This window comes from Cryptomeria japonica, chromosome 4 (assembly GCF_030272615.1).
Source record: "Cryptomeria japonica chromosome 4, Sugi_1.0, whole genome shotgun sequence".
NCBI classification, from domain to species: domain Eukaryota; kingdom Viridiplantae; phylum Streptophyta; class Pinopsida; order Cupressales; family Cupressaceae; genus Cryptomeria; species Cryptomeria japonica.
The window spans coordinates 269,831,958-269,848,945 of record NC_081408.1 but is presented as its reverse complement, the minus strand read 5'-3'; the positions used below and the strand labels follow the sequence as shown (position 1 = coordinate 269,848,945).

General features: G+C 30.1%; 1 protein-coding gene across 1 annotated transcript in view; it reads right to left on the bottom strand.

The window, feature by feature from the left end:
• Positions 1-367: 367 nt before the first annotated feature.
• The window catches only part of LOC131074039 (homeotic protein knotted-1), a 29,937-nt gene continuing 13,316 nt past the window's right edge, over positions 368-16,988 (bottom strand). The window contains exons 4-5 of the mRNA XM_058010588.2: positions 884-1,137; positions 368-683 (exon numbers count right to left, since the gene is read on the bottom strand). Of these exons, the coding sequence (XP_057866571.1) occupies positions 504-683; positions 884-1,137 (434 nt within the window). The 3' untranslated portion in view covers positions 368-503. The remainder of the gene's footprint in view (positions 684-883; positions 1,138-16,988) is intronic.

Sequence of the window (16,988 nt, the reverse complement as noted above, 5' to 3'; positions counted from 1 at the left end):
AATTGATCTCTCAACTAATTCTGAAATATGTTGAAATAAGATAAAAAAACTTGTCACTACATACAGTATTGTTTGTCTTCAAGAAAATTGATCTCGAGACTAATCATCATTATGAGTCAAGTGAAAATATCAATTAAGAATTATGTTGATAAATGATAGGAACTCACCACCATATGCAGTTTGCATGAATTGATCAATTTATTGAAATTATAAGGAAAAACACTCGAATATAAATAATTGATAAGTTGACAACATATAAATTATATAATCCATTTAATTTTTATCCAATTTTTTTCTTATATCTTGAAATCAAACACCTAATTTAGATTATTTGATATCGCATCTTATAAATTAGCGATGAGAGAAATGAACATGAAAAAAACACAATGTATTTCATAAGTATTGGGGGACATTGATTTACATTGTTATATATGTACAAATGGAGATCTAGCAATGAGACAATAGACATAATTTGGGGAAAAGAAGGCACAGAATTATATGATTCAGCCATCTATTCCATCAATGTAGAAGGAAGCAGCTTGAGGATTAAGGCCATCCATCACTATAAGCTGCTCCATATCTTCTGGAGCTTTCCAATGGCGCTTGCGTTGGTTTATGAACCAATTGTTTATTTGCTTCTGATCTAAACCAGTATTCTCGGCCAGAACAACCTTGTCTGTCTCCTACAACAACAATGGACATTATTATGGTTTTGATTAGATAAGCAAGAAAAGGGTTCGGGTCCGGACCCAATATAAGGCAATCATTAAGACAAAAGAAAAGAGAATCTCATGAAGATAAGAATGGACATTATTATTGTTGTTAAAGATGACATAGAGAAAAGCAAAAAAATGTCTGAGAATAGTATGGTTAATAGTGGTACCGAGGGATAAGGCCACTTATTATGTAGGTCCCACCACTCCAGCAACTTTTGCCTGGCTTCTTTGGGTAGCTTTCCTTTCTTTCTCTTTTTCAGAAATTCTTTCTTTAGTGTGCTGAAGTATCCACTGTACTTTCTTAACAGCTGGTCTTTCAACTCTTTATCTTCTGCTCGAGGGTCTACTTCGTTCAACTCCATTTCCCCACAGCTCAGTTCTTCATCTGATGATCCACCTGCTTCTTCTCTTTCCAGGTAGCCTGTCCATTCAATTCAACATACATTGCAATCAGTTTTCAATACTGTATTCACAAAGCTTCTGCACAATCTAAAACTCCTACATTCCACGTAAATTTAAGTATTTTTATTTTCTATAAATTTTAATTTTAATATAAAATTACAAAATTTAACAATTTAATTTCTTTTTGAACGTTAAAAATTGTAATCTATGATATCTTGATTACGTGTCAAGACATTTTCTTTATAAAAAAATAAATCATTGTTGAAATCCATTTTCAAATAAAACTCTAAATCTCCTCATGATGTATATTTAACCTGTCCTAAATCTATTGTAATAATAATATACCTTTTCTCTCGTGTCAAAAATATTTCCTTTTTTGGGAAGGATAAGATGGAAGAGGAAAAAAACTATATATTAACTTTATGACACTTTTTCTTCTTTTCCATATGTAATGATCTCTAGACATTTCCTAATACTTTTCTACTAATACCCTTAAACTATGTAAGGAATGTTCTTTCAATATACATTAGTTTTAAGTTATTTGAAGGTTGGTATGACTAACGAAATTAAAGTTACAAAAGAGTGGTTTAATGTTATATGTAACCTGTCTTAAATCTACTGTAATAATAATATACCTTTTCTCTCATGTCAAAAAATATTTCTTTTTTTCGGAAGGATAAGGTGGAAGAGGAAAAACACTATATATTAACTTTATGATACTTCCATATGTAATGATCTCTAGACATTTCCTAGTACTTTTCTACTAATACCTTAAACTATGTAGGGAATGTTCTTTCAATATAGATTAGTTTTAAGTTATTTGAAGGTTGGTGTGACTAACAAAATTAAAGTTACAAAAGAGTGGTTTAATGTTATATGTAATTAGATTACATAGAAATGTAAAATGTTAAAAATAAATTAAAATCAAATTATTTTAAAATTTATATAAAATTATTTTAAAATGATATTTTATTTATATGAAATTATAAAAATAATGGATGTTAGTAAAACTAGATTTAAGAAGTTTTTTTTAAATAGTTCATTTGGTTATAATATTATTAAAAAAAAAAGAATAATAAGTATTAAAAAAATGGGACAAGGTTCTAGGTTGACAAGGTTATTGACGAAATTAAATTAAATACTTTTCATAATTATAATCTATAATTAATATTGAAAAAAGATAGATAAAACCTCTATATACAATTTAGCAATCCTCGAGATAAAATTTCTTTAGAATTTAAAATGGCATACTTGACCAAAAAATAAAAAATTATAACGAGTCTTAGCATCCATATATTATGAAACTATTTTATATCATTATTATTGAATAGATTCACAAGGATTGTATAGTAACCCGTGTTTGTGAAAATATAAATAAGTAGTTTACATACTAAAAAAGAACATGATACTTTCACTTTTTTCCAAATAAAAGAACAGAAACATTTTAAAAAGATACCCTACCACATAGTTTTAGGTCAACTATACTACAAACAAGTAATACAACATCCTAAATATATGAAAGAAATATGAACATATATAAACTCCTTGAAATAGATAGAGCATTTATAATGATTTAGCAACATTAAAAAAAGGGAGAAAACCGATCTTATACTTGAATAAAGACTAACTTTGTGTAGCTCACCTTAGAAAAACATAATAATTGACCATCTTTCCACTTCATTTCTTCACCCTCTACATTCCTTAATTTTATCCACTTAGGATATAACTTTTCTAGTTTCCCCAAACAACTTAAAATTTCCTAATGAGGGGCAAATCATCTAGTGCCAAAACCCCATCGTATTAAATTTTAGGTACATTTCACAAGACAAGCTCAAATCTCCTAACCAAACTCTTTGGAAACATCATTACCTTGCAACCCAATCCCTCACCATTTAATTTGGAAGATTCACTAGACATTGCTAAGTCCCCCAGAAATCACACTAGTTTGAGCTTGTAGGATAACATCAATCCATCATCCCAATCTATAGTAAAACAACTATCTTTCATCTACAAAATGCTCATTTGGATTTCCAATTTTTTGGATCTCTTTCGACAATTCAACCGAATTGGAGCCAAGAAACTTAGGAGATTGGATTCAATGATCTAATACCAAATTGTATTACAATAGTTCACCTATAAAATATAGACCTTCAAAGTTCACATATTGAAGCAATATCCTTCACAAACAAAATATGAATGGAATTACAATTAGGTGGAGATATGTCTGCAATACTCTTTGAAAATTATGATATCAATCCTAATGAAATCTCCAATTTTCTCTACCAATAGATTAAAAATGTTTTAATTGTTCAACAAGACCAAAGGAAGTTTATAAAAACAAATCTAATGGAATACTTTGGAAATTTTGAAAAGAGGGACACCAAGGGCATATATATACTCTAATGCTTCCACAAAACCAAAGGCCCTAAACCTAAACAAAATTGGACTCATGTACTCGAAAGAGACCTCCTAATGACAAAGACAAAAATGAGCTTCTTAAATTGCCCTAATGGACAATCCATTGGTTAGTCTGCACACAAGGTTTCTTGCCAAGTTTCTCAACATCTAATCTACATAATTTTTAAGTATGAGATTGCAATACCATTAATTAGCTTGACTAAGATGTAACCCAATGAGAAGGACATTGTTTCAAACTAATCCACTTTCTCCACTTACTAAAGTAAGAGATTGTAATACCATTAACTAGCTTGACTAAGATGTAACCCAATGAGAAGGATGTTGTTTCAAACTAATCCACTTTATCCACTCACTAAAGGCTCCCTCATCATTCCTCATCTACATTCTTATTTCTCCAATTACAAGATCTTAAATACAAAATTCACCTAACTCTAATTCTTAGTAATCTATTTTAATTAGAAATAATTAATTATGGGATCACAAAGTTGGCTTTTTATAGATATTAATAAATATCATTTTTATTTGTATGCACTTCAATTTTCAATCAAGTAAAAATTAAGAACTTCAAAATTCATATACTAGTCTTTTTAACAATTTCAACATTGGAACATAAAAAATAAAAATAAAATACTAGCTATAGGTAATTTTTAAAAATATTGGTCAATTTTTTTAATTTTTTAATAGAAAAATTTATCCTAGTTTATAGATAAATGGATGAAGTAAATTAGATTGAGATTCCAAAATTTAAAGAAAAAATGAAATTTATAAGAAAACTTTAACACATTTAATTGATCATTCTTTAATATACTTCATAAAATCAAATTAATCCAAAATAAATTTATAATAAAAAATTAAAAACAAACTTATTTTTTAATCATACCACATAAAATGTGTCAACTTTTTTTTCCCTCAAATTCAATTTATCATCCTATATATATAATAAATGAGATTACATTTTTGTATCTCTTAACACAACTAATTGCGTATCAAATTAACTAAACTTGAAAGAACAAGTCAATCATGCAACCCTTAGCTTTTCTTTAATATTTTCTTTCATGTGTCCTTCAAAGCACCTATTTGATGGGAGTATTATTTCATGTCTAATGTGATGAGATACTTGGACAACTCAATCATTTAAGTCATTTAACCTTAAAGAAGATATCTTGACGAATGTGCCTATTATTAATTCTTCAAGTGCCCAACCCTTTTGTATAGTTATATTAAGATAAGCTAAGATAATCTTTTTGTATAGTTCCTATGACCATTTCAGTTCTTTATTTATCAATTTTTTTTCTTAAAAAGTATTTAATGTAAATTATATTTAGTAGGGTGAGTTAAATAATAAGCTCCTTTATAAGAGGCCAAAAAAATTCTAAGATTTAGAAGATAAAAATTATTTAATATTTTTGAATGTAGGATGTAAAATTCTTATTAAATATTATTAATTTGTGAATAAAACAAAATTTTAAAATGAAAATTTTAAAATTTATTTTTTTAGCATATTTGAAATTCTTATAAAAATAAGACTTTTACATGAATATCTTTCTTTCAAATGTTTTAATGATGTCTCTTTCTATTTGTTCACATAATTTTTAGAAGAAATTCTTCTTTGAAGGTTTGGACCATCAAATGGAGTCATCATGACATGAGATTTTATAGGGAGTAAAATTTGCAAATGATATCATTTGTAAAATATTTTAATTAATTATTATGTTTTTTTTTAATTTTCTAATTAACATTAGTTATTAACCAAACATGAATATTTTTGTTCAACATATGTAAAAAAACCAAAGAAGAGAAAAAACTTAGAATGCATGTGCACTCTATATTAATGTTCTTATTTTATAATAATTAATTGGATTAATGATTTAACACTACCAAATTTTGTTAGATTTTATACATAATGTCAATTAAATTGAATGCCTTCAAATTTTCACAACATAATATAACACACTTCTTACTTTCTAGGGCGATTAGAATATTTTGATCAAGTAGGATAAAACAAAGATTTGATTATTATATTGATTTCCTTCCTCTAAGTTATTAGTTACATTTTCTTCAAAACCAAAAATTGAGCATAGATTTCAATCATTTATGGTTTTGGATGCAAAATATAAGTATTATTCTTCACTTCATTAAGTAAAAATATGTCTCTTAATACAAAATCTAATTGTTGAGCTTCTATGCATCCACTTTTCCTTCTGAATATGCCACAATCCCCATTTTGGCTTATGTATCTCCTTACTTCCTCACACATTGTATGTTGGAGTGTCACACAAGATTCCCAACATATTGATTAAAGGATCCATTCATATCTCCATATTGTTGAAAGATTCTCTATTATAAGTGTTAGAGCGTATAACATTAAATTCTAAATCAATAAACTTATCCTCATAAGAAATCATCCATCTCTTAACACTCCATGATGTTCTAAAATTCCTCTTCTTACTCATCAATTCAACCTCCTTGGGTATATTTGTGCAATTGAAGCAATTTTCCTTCATCACTTACTTTTCCAATTAGGTGAAAGGTATGAATTTGAAATAAAAATCAAGGCAATTCAAGGGGAAAAAAAGCCATGAAAACCATTACACTACAATTGACTTGTCATATCACCACCTCAAGCAATAGATTGAGTATAGCCCATGTGGCCAACACAATAAACACCTTTTCCCTATTAGTATCTTATCCAAGTTGATTTAACTCCTCCAACCAAGTGGATAGACATGTAAAATCTCTACCTTTGGAGATAATGATATTCAATTATTGAACATCAATTCAACTTATTTATGATTAAAATTAGTCATTGAATGCTATTATTGTATATGCTATGTTTTAGAAAACCAAAAAAAATAGTTACTATAATTGTCTTATTGTTTATGTGTGCCTTATGTCATTATCATTGTCCTAAAATTTGAAAAATAAATTGTATAAAATGAAAAGAAGAGTATAAAGGTGCTACAACAAGCATCACATCACAACAACATGAATTAATCTAAAAAGCTCACATCAGTTCAAGGATATATTTATTATGGACTTCCTTTCTAAAAAGGCATAATAAACAAAAATTATCATGACTATGAAACATCGTGAAACCAACATGGAAGATTAATACTTATCCTAAAACATTCGAACATCCTCCAGATATTGCTAAATCAACACTAATAAAAGCTATATTATTACTTAACACTCTCTACAATGGCCTTTTGAAACTATAGATACTTCTACATATGTAAATCACATATATGATGCTTTACATAAATTTCAAATCAACACTACTAAAACTATATTACTACTACACTCCCTAGAATATCTATTGTGACTCTGGGTGTCTAGAGTGTGTTAAACATATATATGACACTTTACATAAATTTTACACGTGGCCTAAGAAATTGGAAGATTAACAAACAACCTAATTTGCTACATACCTTCAATCTAGGTTATTGTGGTCTTTTGGATTGTCACATTTTGACAAATTTGACAAATTTGAAGTGATGAATTTTACCCTTATCATACATGCCTAAAATCAAAGTGACAAGTCCATCAAATGTCAAATCTTTCCAATTTGACCCTAATAATTTGACCAAAATCCTTCTTAAATTATTTTAACTAAATTAACAACTTTTTTTCACATAACCATTAAGTATCAACCTGAACTAACTTGACATTAAATATTCAAATTTGTTTCTTTCTAAGGTTAGGTATTATATTCTTTGCTAATAAAATTTGTAAATTATTAAATTCAAATTAATTGAAAACATTTTTTTTCACAATTCAATAAGAAACAAGAAACCTAAAAGATCAAACCTACTCCCATGAGTCTCACCAAACCCCCTATGTTTGTTTGTCTATTGCATGTTGGACTCTCCAAACAAATTACAAATCAAAACGACAAAGTTAAAACAATCATACAATCTGTTGAATAGCCATATTCAGATTGTTCTCTCACCAGTTAAGTTTGACACGTCTCTGCTAAATGGGTCCATCTGATAGATGGCCATTAATTAATGGAAGTGTTTTCTGTGGCAACTTCAATAGTGTCTACAGGAAGGTCGACATATAATTAATTGATAGCCTCCTGTCACCTGCATTTCCTTCAAATTTGTATATTTTGACACTATCTGAGCAATTTTGTTTGATTTTTGTGAGATACGGGTACTTGGATTTGTATGGGGAAGCCATGAATATTAGATTAGAAGTGTAATTAGACAAGGGTACAGTCCCATGTGATTCTCGTTCCTATTAAAGTTCCCTGGTAGCTACAGTCTGGCTACTAACTACACAGACAAACCAGACGACTATAATCTGAACAAGCAAAGTCTGATATTTGTACAAAACCATTAAATTCAATGTTTGTTGCTTGTTTGAGTTCATGCATGTGAGCCTCATCTGGTACTGCGGTAAATTAACATAATTTTAACTATTACGTCGTTTTCTTTGCTTATCTTTACAATCAGCGGTTTTCATTGGTGTGGGACGATTGTAATGGTTAACATTAATCCACCCATCGTATTCATGTATATAATAAGAGTAAGATAGAATGCTTTGGAGAGTCCTTCTGTAAAGAGCTTCTAATTTTCTTTATCATAGAAAACGTCCTTGACTTTCCTATCCTAGAAAGCTATTCTAAATAAAAGAATCAGCCAAATTAAAAAGATTACAGCAAAGTTATTAATCGAAATCAAACCAATAAGGCTTATAAAAGCTAGTTGCATCGTTTAAAATGATTTGATCAGAACTATCAGTATAGCCATGAATAGCAGCTGTTGCCTGTCATCTCCGCAACCTCCTAACAAGATTATTTGTATACCCTTTTTGACAGCAAGCTTGCCCCCGAACTTTTCCAGCAATCATTGTGGTGGGGGGGTTTGCTTGTGTACAAATTTTGGTTCTTCACAATGATGCACAAATGAGTCTTCTCTAGGCCATTCACTAATTAGATCCATAGAAACTTAAGAACAACCAATACCCTTTGGAGCAATAGAGGTTGTTAAGCTTATAGTATCCATTGCCCAACGATATTTCCATCAACGGTCTAATGATTCAAAATAAGAATTTGTAGGGTTTTTTTAATAAATAATCAGTTCATTATTAGGAAGCAATTTAAATTCAGATAGGAAATCAATTATCTAATAATAAATTTGGTTATCCATAGGCACATAAGGTCAATGGTATCATTTTTATTATAGATGGAGAATTACAAACATTTTATAAGTTCAAAAATATTATATTATGTTTTATACTTATTTAAAGATTGTTCTTTGTGTTTTATTGTTGCTGAGGACTTGTTAATTATTCAAATTCTTTAACTTTTTTCAATTTATTAATAAATTGGGAATGATCATCCATAGACAAGTAAGGTCAATGGTATCATTTCCATTATAATTTGGGATGCGAAACTTTCATAAATACAAAACATATCATATTATACTATCTAAACCTATTGAAATGATTATTCTTTGTGTTGTATTGTTGCTTAAGACTGCCAAAGAGTCAAGTTCCATAAACTTTTCAATTTAAGAAGTTGAGAATGATGTCAATCATGTCCACCTATAAAAAGGCCCTCACTACAATTTAGCAAGTAACAAATTTGAAGGAACCTACATATCCGTGATCTCTAAAACCATCTCTAACATTACATAGAGTCTATTGAGTGTCTAATCATGGCTTACATCATTAAAGCTACATGCAATAATAAATGCAATAACTACTTGTAGAATTCATCTAGTGATGGATGGTGACAAATCTAGTATAAGACATGCTTAAGAGTTGAAGCCTATAAAAAATGCCAAAAAAAGACACTTATTAATTTGAGAAGGCCATAGCATGATCTGCTAATGTGCAATGTAATACTAACATCAGCCTCAACTATTGAATGATTGGGAGATCATCACTTGTTGCTTTGTCAAGTACATTAATAATGTTATGTCTATGTTGATCACCTAGAGGAAGAGAAAACAAATTATATTTCTCTCTATTTAGACTATATATTTGAGATTATAAGATACATAACAAAACATATAATGTTTAGAAAGCCCGTATCATGCTCTACTGATGTGGTACATAATACTAATATCAATCTCAAGTGTTGATTGATTGGGAGATCATGATTTGTTGCTTTGTCAAATGTGTTAATAGTATTATGTCTGAATTGGTCACCTCGAGGGAGAGCATACAAATAATATTTCTCTATTTATAATATATATTTGAGGCTAAAAGACACATAAATGACATATAATATTTATAAGACCTCTCTTTTAAGGTAAGTTGAAGCCTTAGGTCAACCAAGTCCATCTTCCTCAGCCTATTAATTGCAAGTTCACATAAATTCCATCTCTATCCCTTTGAAAATCCTCCCTCAACTAGAATATGATCTTAGACCTATGGACCCAAAACTTAAAAATACATTACAAATGAAGTTCTTGAACTCTTTTAAGATACATCAAATGCAAACAAAATGTGTATGAAAATCTATTTTCCTTGAAGAAGATGGATTATTATTTACTATTTCAAAGAAATAAAAAAATATGACTCAAATAGAGAGTTAGGCAAAATCTACATAAAAACTATAAGAATCTAACAAATCTAAAAAACATTAAATATTTAGATGGCATCTAATGACAAAGGAGATTTAATAACCAACACTTGCTTATATTTAGGTAGGGAGAGGGTTTGACGTAAAGAATGTGTTAGTTGTTTACTTTCAAACTTTAATGGTCATCCTTTCCAAACTTCTATTATAAATTCTCCTAAAAATTAAATTCTACCTTTCAGCAAATTTCAGGTCTATATTCAGCTGCATATTATATAAAAGCCACCATGAAATTTCTTATACCCAATCTCAACAAAATAAGTATCATTTATTGTTTCAAACCAGCCATTTTTTTTTGTTAAGAAATGGAGAGTTATTTATAAAATATTTCATTCCCCATAAAAGTATTATGGACCAAGAAGCTTGAGAGAACAAATCATAATTGCTTTTAAGTTACCATACAAAAGATAAATGATCATATCCCTTGTCCTTCATTTCATTCTTCTTTGCCTCAAAATCTTTACTTCTCCTTCTATCCAAATTGACTATAAGTTTGAAACTATATCTAGTTCATCCTAACTTGAGGATTGAAAAGTATCTAATACTGAACTCTTAGGTTAATTGTAGTCTTCTTTGAAAAAATCTATTATTAGTGCTTGTATATAATATTTAATATATGTTTTGGAACAAAATGGTGAAATTTTTAAAAACTTGGCTAGTTAAATTATTTGTTTTAATTTAACCTATATATATATAATGACATCATTCCTTTTCTTTTCTTGTAATTGTGTTTCTTATCATCTATAATGGCATTACTTTCTAAGTATGTTGTATTGAAAGGAGTATGGAAGGCAAGCTTATAGATTGTGACTCTATAAAGGATTGGCTTTTTCATCATTGATGGTGACAAAAGGGTGCCTTAATAGATGTTTTTCACAACTAAATAGGAACTTGGGCAATAAGGATGGAGATGATTTTTAAGCTATGAGTGGCTACATAGAGGGGAGATATATTTATATCATACAAGGATGATTTCCTTTAGGATCTATTGAAATATCATGAATGAGTTTCATTACGATATGATTTGTTTGAAGGGACAAGTTTCATCATGATATTTTAATTCAAAAAGAATTTTCATTACAAGTATGACACAATATTTGCACAAGAGAGGTTCAATAAAGAAACTATCCCAAAATCATCTTTCTTAGGTACATCAATTGCATCACTATCCCAATTGATCATCTCTCATGTTCATCATTAACCGAATTGCTAAGATTTTAATTAAGGGAAGCTACAAGTCAATGTACTAGAAAACTCTAATTACATGTCCCTTAATTAAGGAGAAGTTTTTTTTCTGGCTCAGGCCCCCTAAGCATAAGGGGACCCCGTTCATTAAATAGCAGGTCCCCGTTCCTAGCTACACACTTTCCAAAGCATGTGCTTCTCCTTAAGTGGAACCCAACTTTGTGCACTTACCCGATTAATAGGGAACAAAAATTGACCAAATGAGTGTCACCTTCTTCAGAGTTTGTTGAACTAATGATTCAAACAAGGTATTATAATGGATGGAAATCTCTCTAAATGTGTACATGACTTATTTAGATTTTCTCCACATGTATATATCTCTTAAAGAAAACATATTAATAAGAATATAAAGGTATATGTATGTAGAAGGATGCAATATTCTCTCATTGATTATTGTGAGTTATTGTTGAGTTATATAATAAGTGGTTCTGGGATACAAACCTTTTGTTCTTTTATGTTTTCCTTTCAGATTTGCATATGATGGATGTTCTCTTCTACTATATAGTCATAAAATATTATGCTTAAGTTTAACGTATATATCTGTAAGAAAAATTACCTCTGAAGAACCATGAAATTTACTATTTTATTGAAAGATCTCATTAATATTGAAAAAATCTCATATTTCTCCTTATTATCATATATAATTCTTAATTAAACATATATTCAAAATCATTTTTATTGCTTAAGCTTCTTTAACTTAAGACTTTTCCTATGATTATCGTTACTTATAAACTAAATTTGTGCAAGTAAGAATATTTTCTAGCTGACTAAGAATCATTCATTAATATTTAATAACTCTATCAATCCTCCATTACTCAAATGTTTTAACTATATAAAAGGTGATTTTGGAATTCTTTACTAATTCCTTCCTACTCCTTTCTACTATCTTTTTATGTTTGTGTTCTATATTTGCATTTGATTGTTACTTATATGATAATTTGAAATATATCAAGTCTATTTTTTCTTAAGAATATTATATGTATATTTTAAGACTTAAGTATGACATGTAAAACAAAAATTTCTTCTCACTAAAGTCTAAATTTAATACGTTATAGTCATATTTAATGATTTTTATCATAAAATATAATTAAAATTTTGATAAAATTTTATCATATGAAAGAACATTTTAGAGACCATAAAAAATTATATATAATTATAGTAAAACATATATATCTAATTTATGATTTTTTTTAAAAACGATATATTTTTTACAATAAAATATATTTCTACATTTGCAATACAAATTCTGAATAGATAAAATCACAAAAATTGACTTAACTAACAAGATGACTATTAAATTTAAGTGATACTGGTTATAAACTACTAATATTTATTTTATTATTATTTTTAAATATCATAAAAAATCTAAAATATTTTCATAATTATTTTTTTTATATTTGATCCTTAACTAAACATATAATATCCCACAACAATCCAAAATCTCTTCATGCTTATTTTTTTCACACTTTTATCCTCAACTAAACATATACCTCATTTTTATTACATGGATTTCTAACTTCTTGAAGAGTTACTAAGATTGTTAATCAAAATGGTAAGAATTTTCCATTAAATCATTATGAAAATGAATGCTGCTTCAAAATCAGATTGTATAAAATTTTTGAATACATCACACTCCATTATCTATCATCAACATAATAGAAAGTGATTATGGATCTATCCTCCTGAGTAGTTTATCCTTAGGCATTTGGATATACATCTATATATGACAGATGCGAGGAGGCTCCCTGTTTGCTAAAAATAGAACCAGGTGGTCGTTTTCTGTAGAGACGTTTGGTGAAAGTACTGGAGCTAAAAAGTAAATGCCAATGGAAAACGATATTCCAGATGTTTAAGCCTTGGTGAACGTACTGGAGCTAAACAGTAGATGCCAATGGAAAAACGATATTCTAAATGTTTAAGCCTGCAAGTTTGACGCCCAAAGGAACAGTGTCACGGTTACATACGAACAAAAGTGTCAGAGTTCACAAATGAAGACTAAGTGGCCTCCACGAGAATGACGACAACCGTCAGTGGTTAGTACATCTCATCAGAGCATTGATCTCGCCACCCGTTTTGGGAAAGTCCCAAGTGTTTTGACACACGTCGATAGTCTTATGGATTCTTCTCAGGGGTACCCATCGATCAAGGACCTTGTTTCTTTCACTCTCGACAACTCTGTAACAAGGCAGAGGGATTTATAATTAATTATAATGACTTTCTTCCTTCCCTTCCCTTACACACTGCACTCAGCACTGTCACTGCAGCGGGCAGCCCATGTGGAATTACTTGGATGTTTTGCACAGTCGTCGTTTTGAGAGGAGGAGGAAAAAGGAGTTCTGATTTAAGTGTACTTATCTCTGCCACACCCGCGTGCGCTGTTGAGCATTTTGACTGCAACAAACTTTCTTTCTTTTGAACGAGCCCATTTTTTGTGTCAGCCTTTTCTTTGCTCTCCCCCATCTATGATGGGGATTTTGTTCAGGCCCATTGGATACTCGGGGACCGAATTTTATGGATGTATTCGGGGACTAAATCCGATGGTCTCGTACATAGATTGAAAAGTATTGCACGCTTATCATCAAAATATTTCTCCGTATGGTTTTACCAGAAGAATTTAAACTATAGCATTAAAATATTTTATCTGGAGTAGATCGCAAGTTAAAGATATTGTTTTAATTAGATTAAGATTTATGGGGAAGTTTTTGTTTAGGATTAGACAACAAAATCAGGTTAGGATTAATGTTAGTGAAAAAATTGTGGTTGGAAGTAGTTATGTAGGTTAATTTTGTGAGTATGTAGTTATTGTATAGAATGTTGTATGATCTATAATTATAATTAAAGTTTGGAGGTATGTCTAGTCGTTCAATTTGCCACATCAACACGTATCTATCTATAATTAAAGTTCGGTGGTATGACTTATCATTCAATTTGCTACATCAGCATGTAGCTATTTATAACTAAAGTTTGGAAGTATGACTCATCGTTCAACTTGTCATGTCAGCATGTATCTATCTATAACTAAAGTTTGGAGGTGTGACTCGTCATGCAACTTGTCACATCGGCACGTATCTATCTATAACTAAAGTTTGGAGGTGTGACTCATCATGCAACTTGTCACATCAGCACATATCTATCTATAACTAAAGTTTGGAGGTATGACTCATCATTCAACTTGTCACATCAGCACGTATCTCTATATAACTAAAGTTTGGAGGTGTGACTCATCATGCAACTTGCCACATCAACACTTATCTATCTATAACTAAAGTTTGGAGATGTGACTCGTCACTCAAGTTGCCACGTCAGCACGTCTAGTGAGAAGTGTCCTAGAATTGACTTTAGCACATATCTATCTATAACTAAAGTTTGGAGGTGTGACTCGTCACGCAACTTGCCAAGTCAACACATCTAATGAAGTGTCATAAAATTGACTTTAGCACGTATCTATCTATAACTAAAGTTTGGAGGTGTGATTCATCACACAACTTGCCACGAGCGAGAAGTGTCCTAAAATTGACTTTAGCATGTATTTGTCTATCACTATGGCTTGGAGATGTGTCTCGTCATGCAACTTGCCACATCAGCACATCTAGTGAGAAGTGTCCTAAAATTGACTTTAGCACGTATCTATCTATAACTAGAGTTTGGAGCTCGTCACGCAACTTGCCATGTCAGCGAGTCTAGTGAAAAGCGTCCTCATATTGACTCTAGAACGTATTTGTCTACAACTGAAGTTTGGAGGTATGACTCATCACGCAACTTGCCATGTCAACACATCTCGTGAGAGGTGTCCTAAACTTGACTTTAGCACGTAACTATCCATAACTAAAATTTTGAGGTGTGACTCATCACACAACTTGCCACATCAGCATGTCTAGTGAGAAGTGTCCTAAAATTGTTTTTAGCATGTACCAATCTAAAACTAAAGTTTGGAGGTGTTACTCGTCACACAACTTGCCACGTCAACACATCCAATGAGAAATTGTCTTTAGCATGTATCTATCCATAACAAAATTTGGTGTGACTCGTCACACAACTTGCCATGTTAGTTGAGTGAGATGCGACTCATCACACAACTTGCCACGTCAACATGTCTAGTGAGAAGTGCCATAAAATTGACTTTATGGCATAGCTATCTACAACTAAAGTTTGGATGTGTGACTCCTCACACAACTTGTCACATCAGCCCTTCTAGTGAGAAGTGTCCTAAAATTGACTTTTTAAAAATTTGACCAAACTTAATCATATAATTATATTTCTTTTGTCAGCAAATAGTAAATAATTGTTATTTTATATTAATTTAATCAAGATGACTTGTCATACAATTTATCGCACGTCTACGAAAAAATATCTTAAATTTGACCATTTTAAAATTCAACCAAAACTTAATCACTCAATTATATTTCTTTTACTAATAAATTAAATAAAAAAATGATTTTATAGCAATTTAATGAAAGGTTTATTCAATTTTATTGGCCAAACTATCGTTTGAGACAACATTTTTCAGGGAGAATGTCAGCGTGGGGATGCCATATAAGATGGGTAGATCGTAATTTCATCCATAGAAATGGTTTACTGATTTTTCAAATTATCACTCTATTTTCAGGGAAAATGCTGTCATGAGGTGCCATAAAAGATTAATGGAAATTTATTGAGATCCTTTTAATCATTATTGTCTCTATAATTCAAACAGTTGGTGAGCTGTACTTTCAATTTTAGTCCAAGCAAACTAACTAGCGATTTGAGTAATTTTGATAAGATTGTTTTACAATGTGTATTTTATATAATCAATGTTTTGAATCTTTTTGATGATGGATCATTGAATGTGATTCAAAATATAGCTTGTAAAATGATATGCGTGGATCTTTCTGGTGGTGGATCACTAAGTGTGATCTGAAATATCTTGTAAAAAAGATATCTAGATCTGGATCTTTTTGATAATAGATCGCTGAATGTTATCTGAAATATCAATTGTAAAAAGATAGATATTTCTGGATCTTTCTGATGATAGATCAGAGTGTTATCCAAATATCAATTGCAAAAAGATACACATTTCTGAATCTTCCTATCTTAATATCCTAATAATAGATCACTGAATATGATCCACCTGTTATAAAAAATAAACAATAGAATTCAAAGACAATGAACTGTGTAACCTGAAACGTCAAGATATATCAATACTTCATAGACTGAAAAAACTCATGCCAACTCTTGAATAAATTTGTACGTATATATATAAACGAGTTGTAAATACATAAACTCGCAAAACAGAAGGTTTGAATCCAACATAAAACTACAGAACAGCCAGCACAACAGCACACGGACTGTTTCAAATGAGGGAGTGATAACCCGCGATGTTCAAAGACAACCAGATGACAGGAATTAATTCAAATGGCTGGTTGTCACCTCACATAACGTTTGAAAGGCAAGCTTCCATAAAGTTTCAGATTTATCGGATTTTCGATGCTCAGTCATTTTCTGTGCTATTTTCTGAGCTTTTGACTACCATAACGATATAAAATATAAATGATGAGCTCCAATCGTCCAATGCGTATTCATCTTTCTTTTTCTTGTAATTTTTTTTGACAGAATGTATTATTTTTCTTAAGCCATGT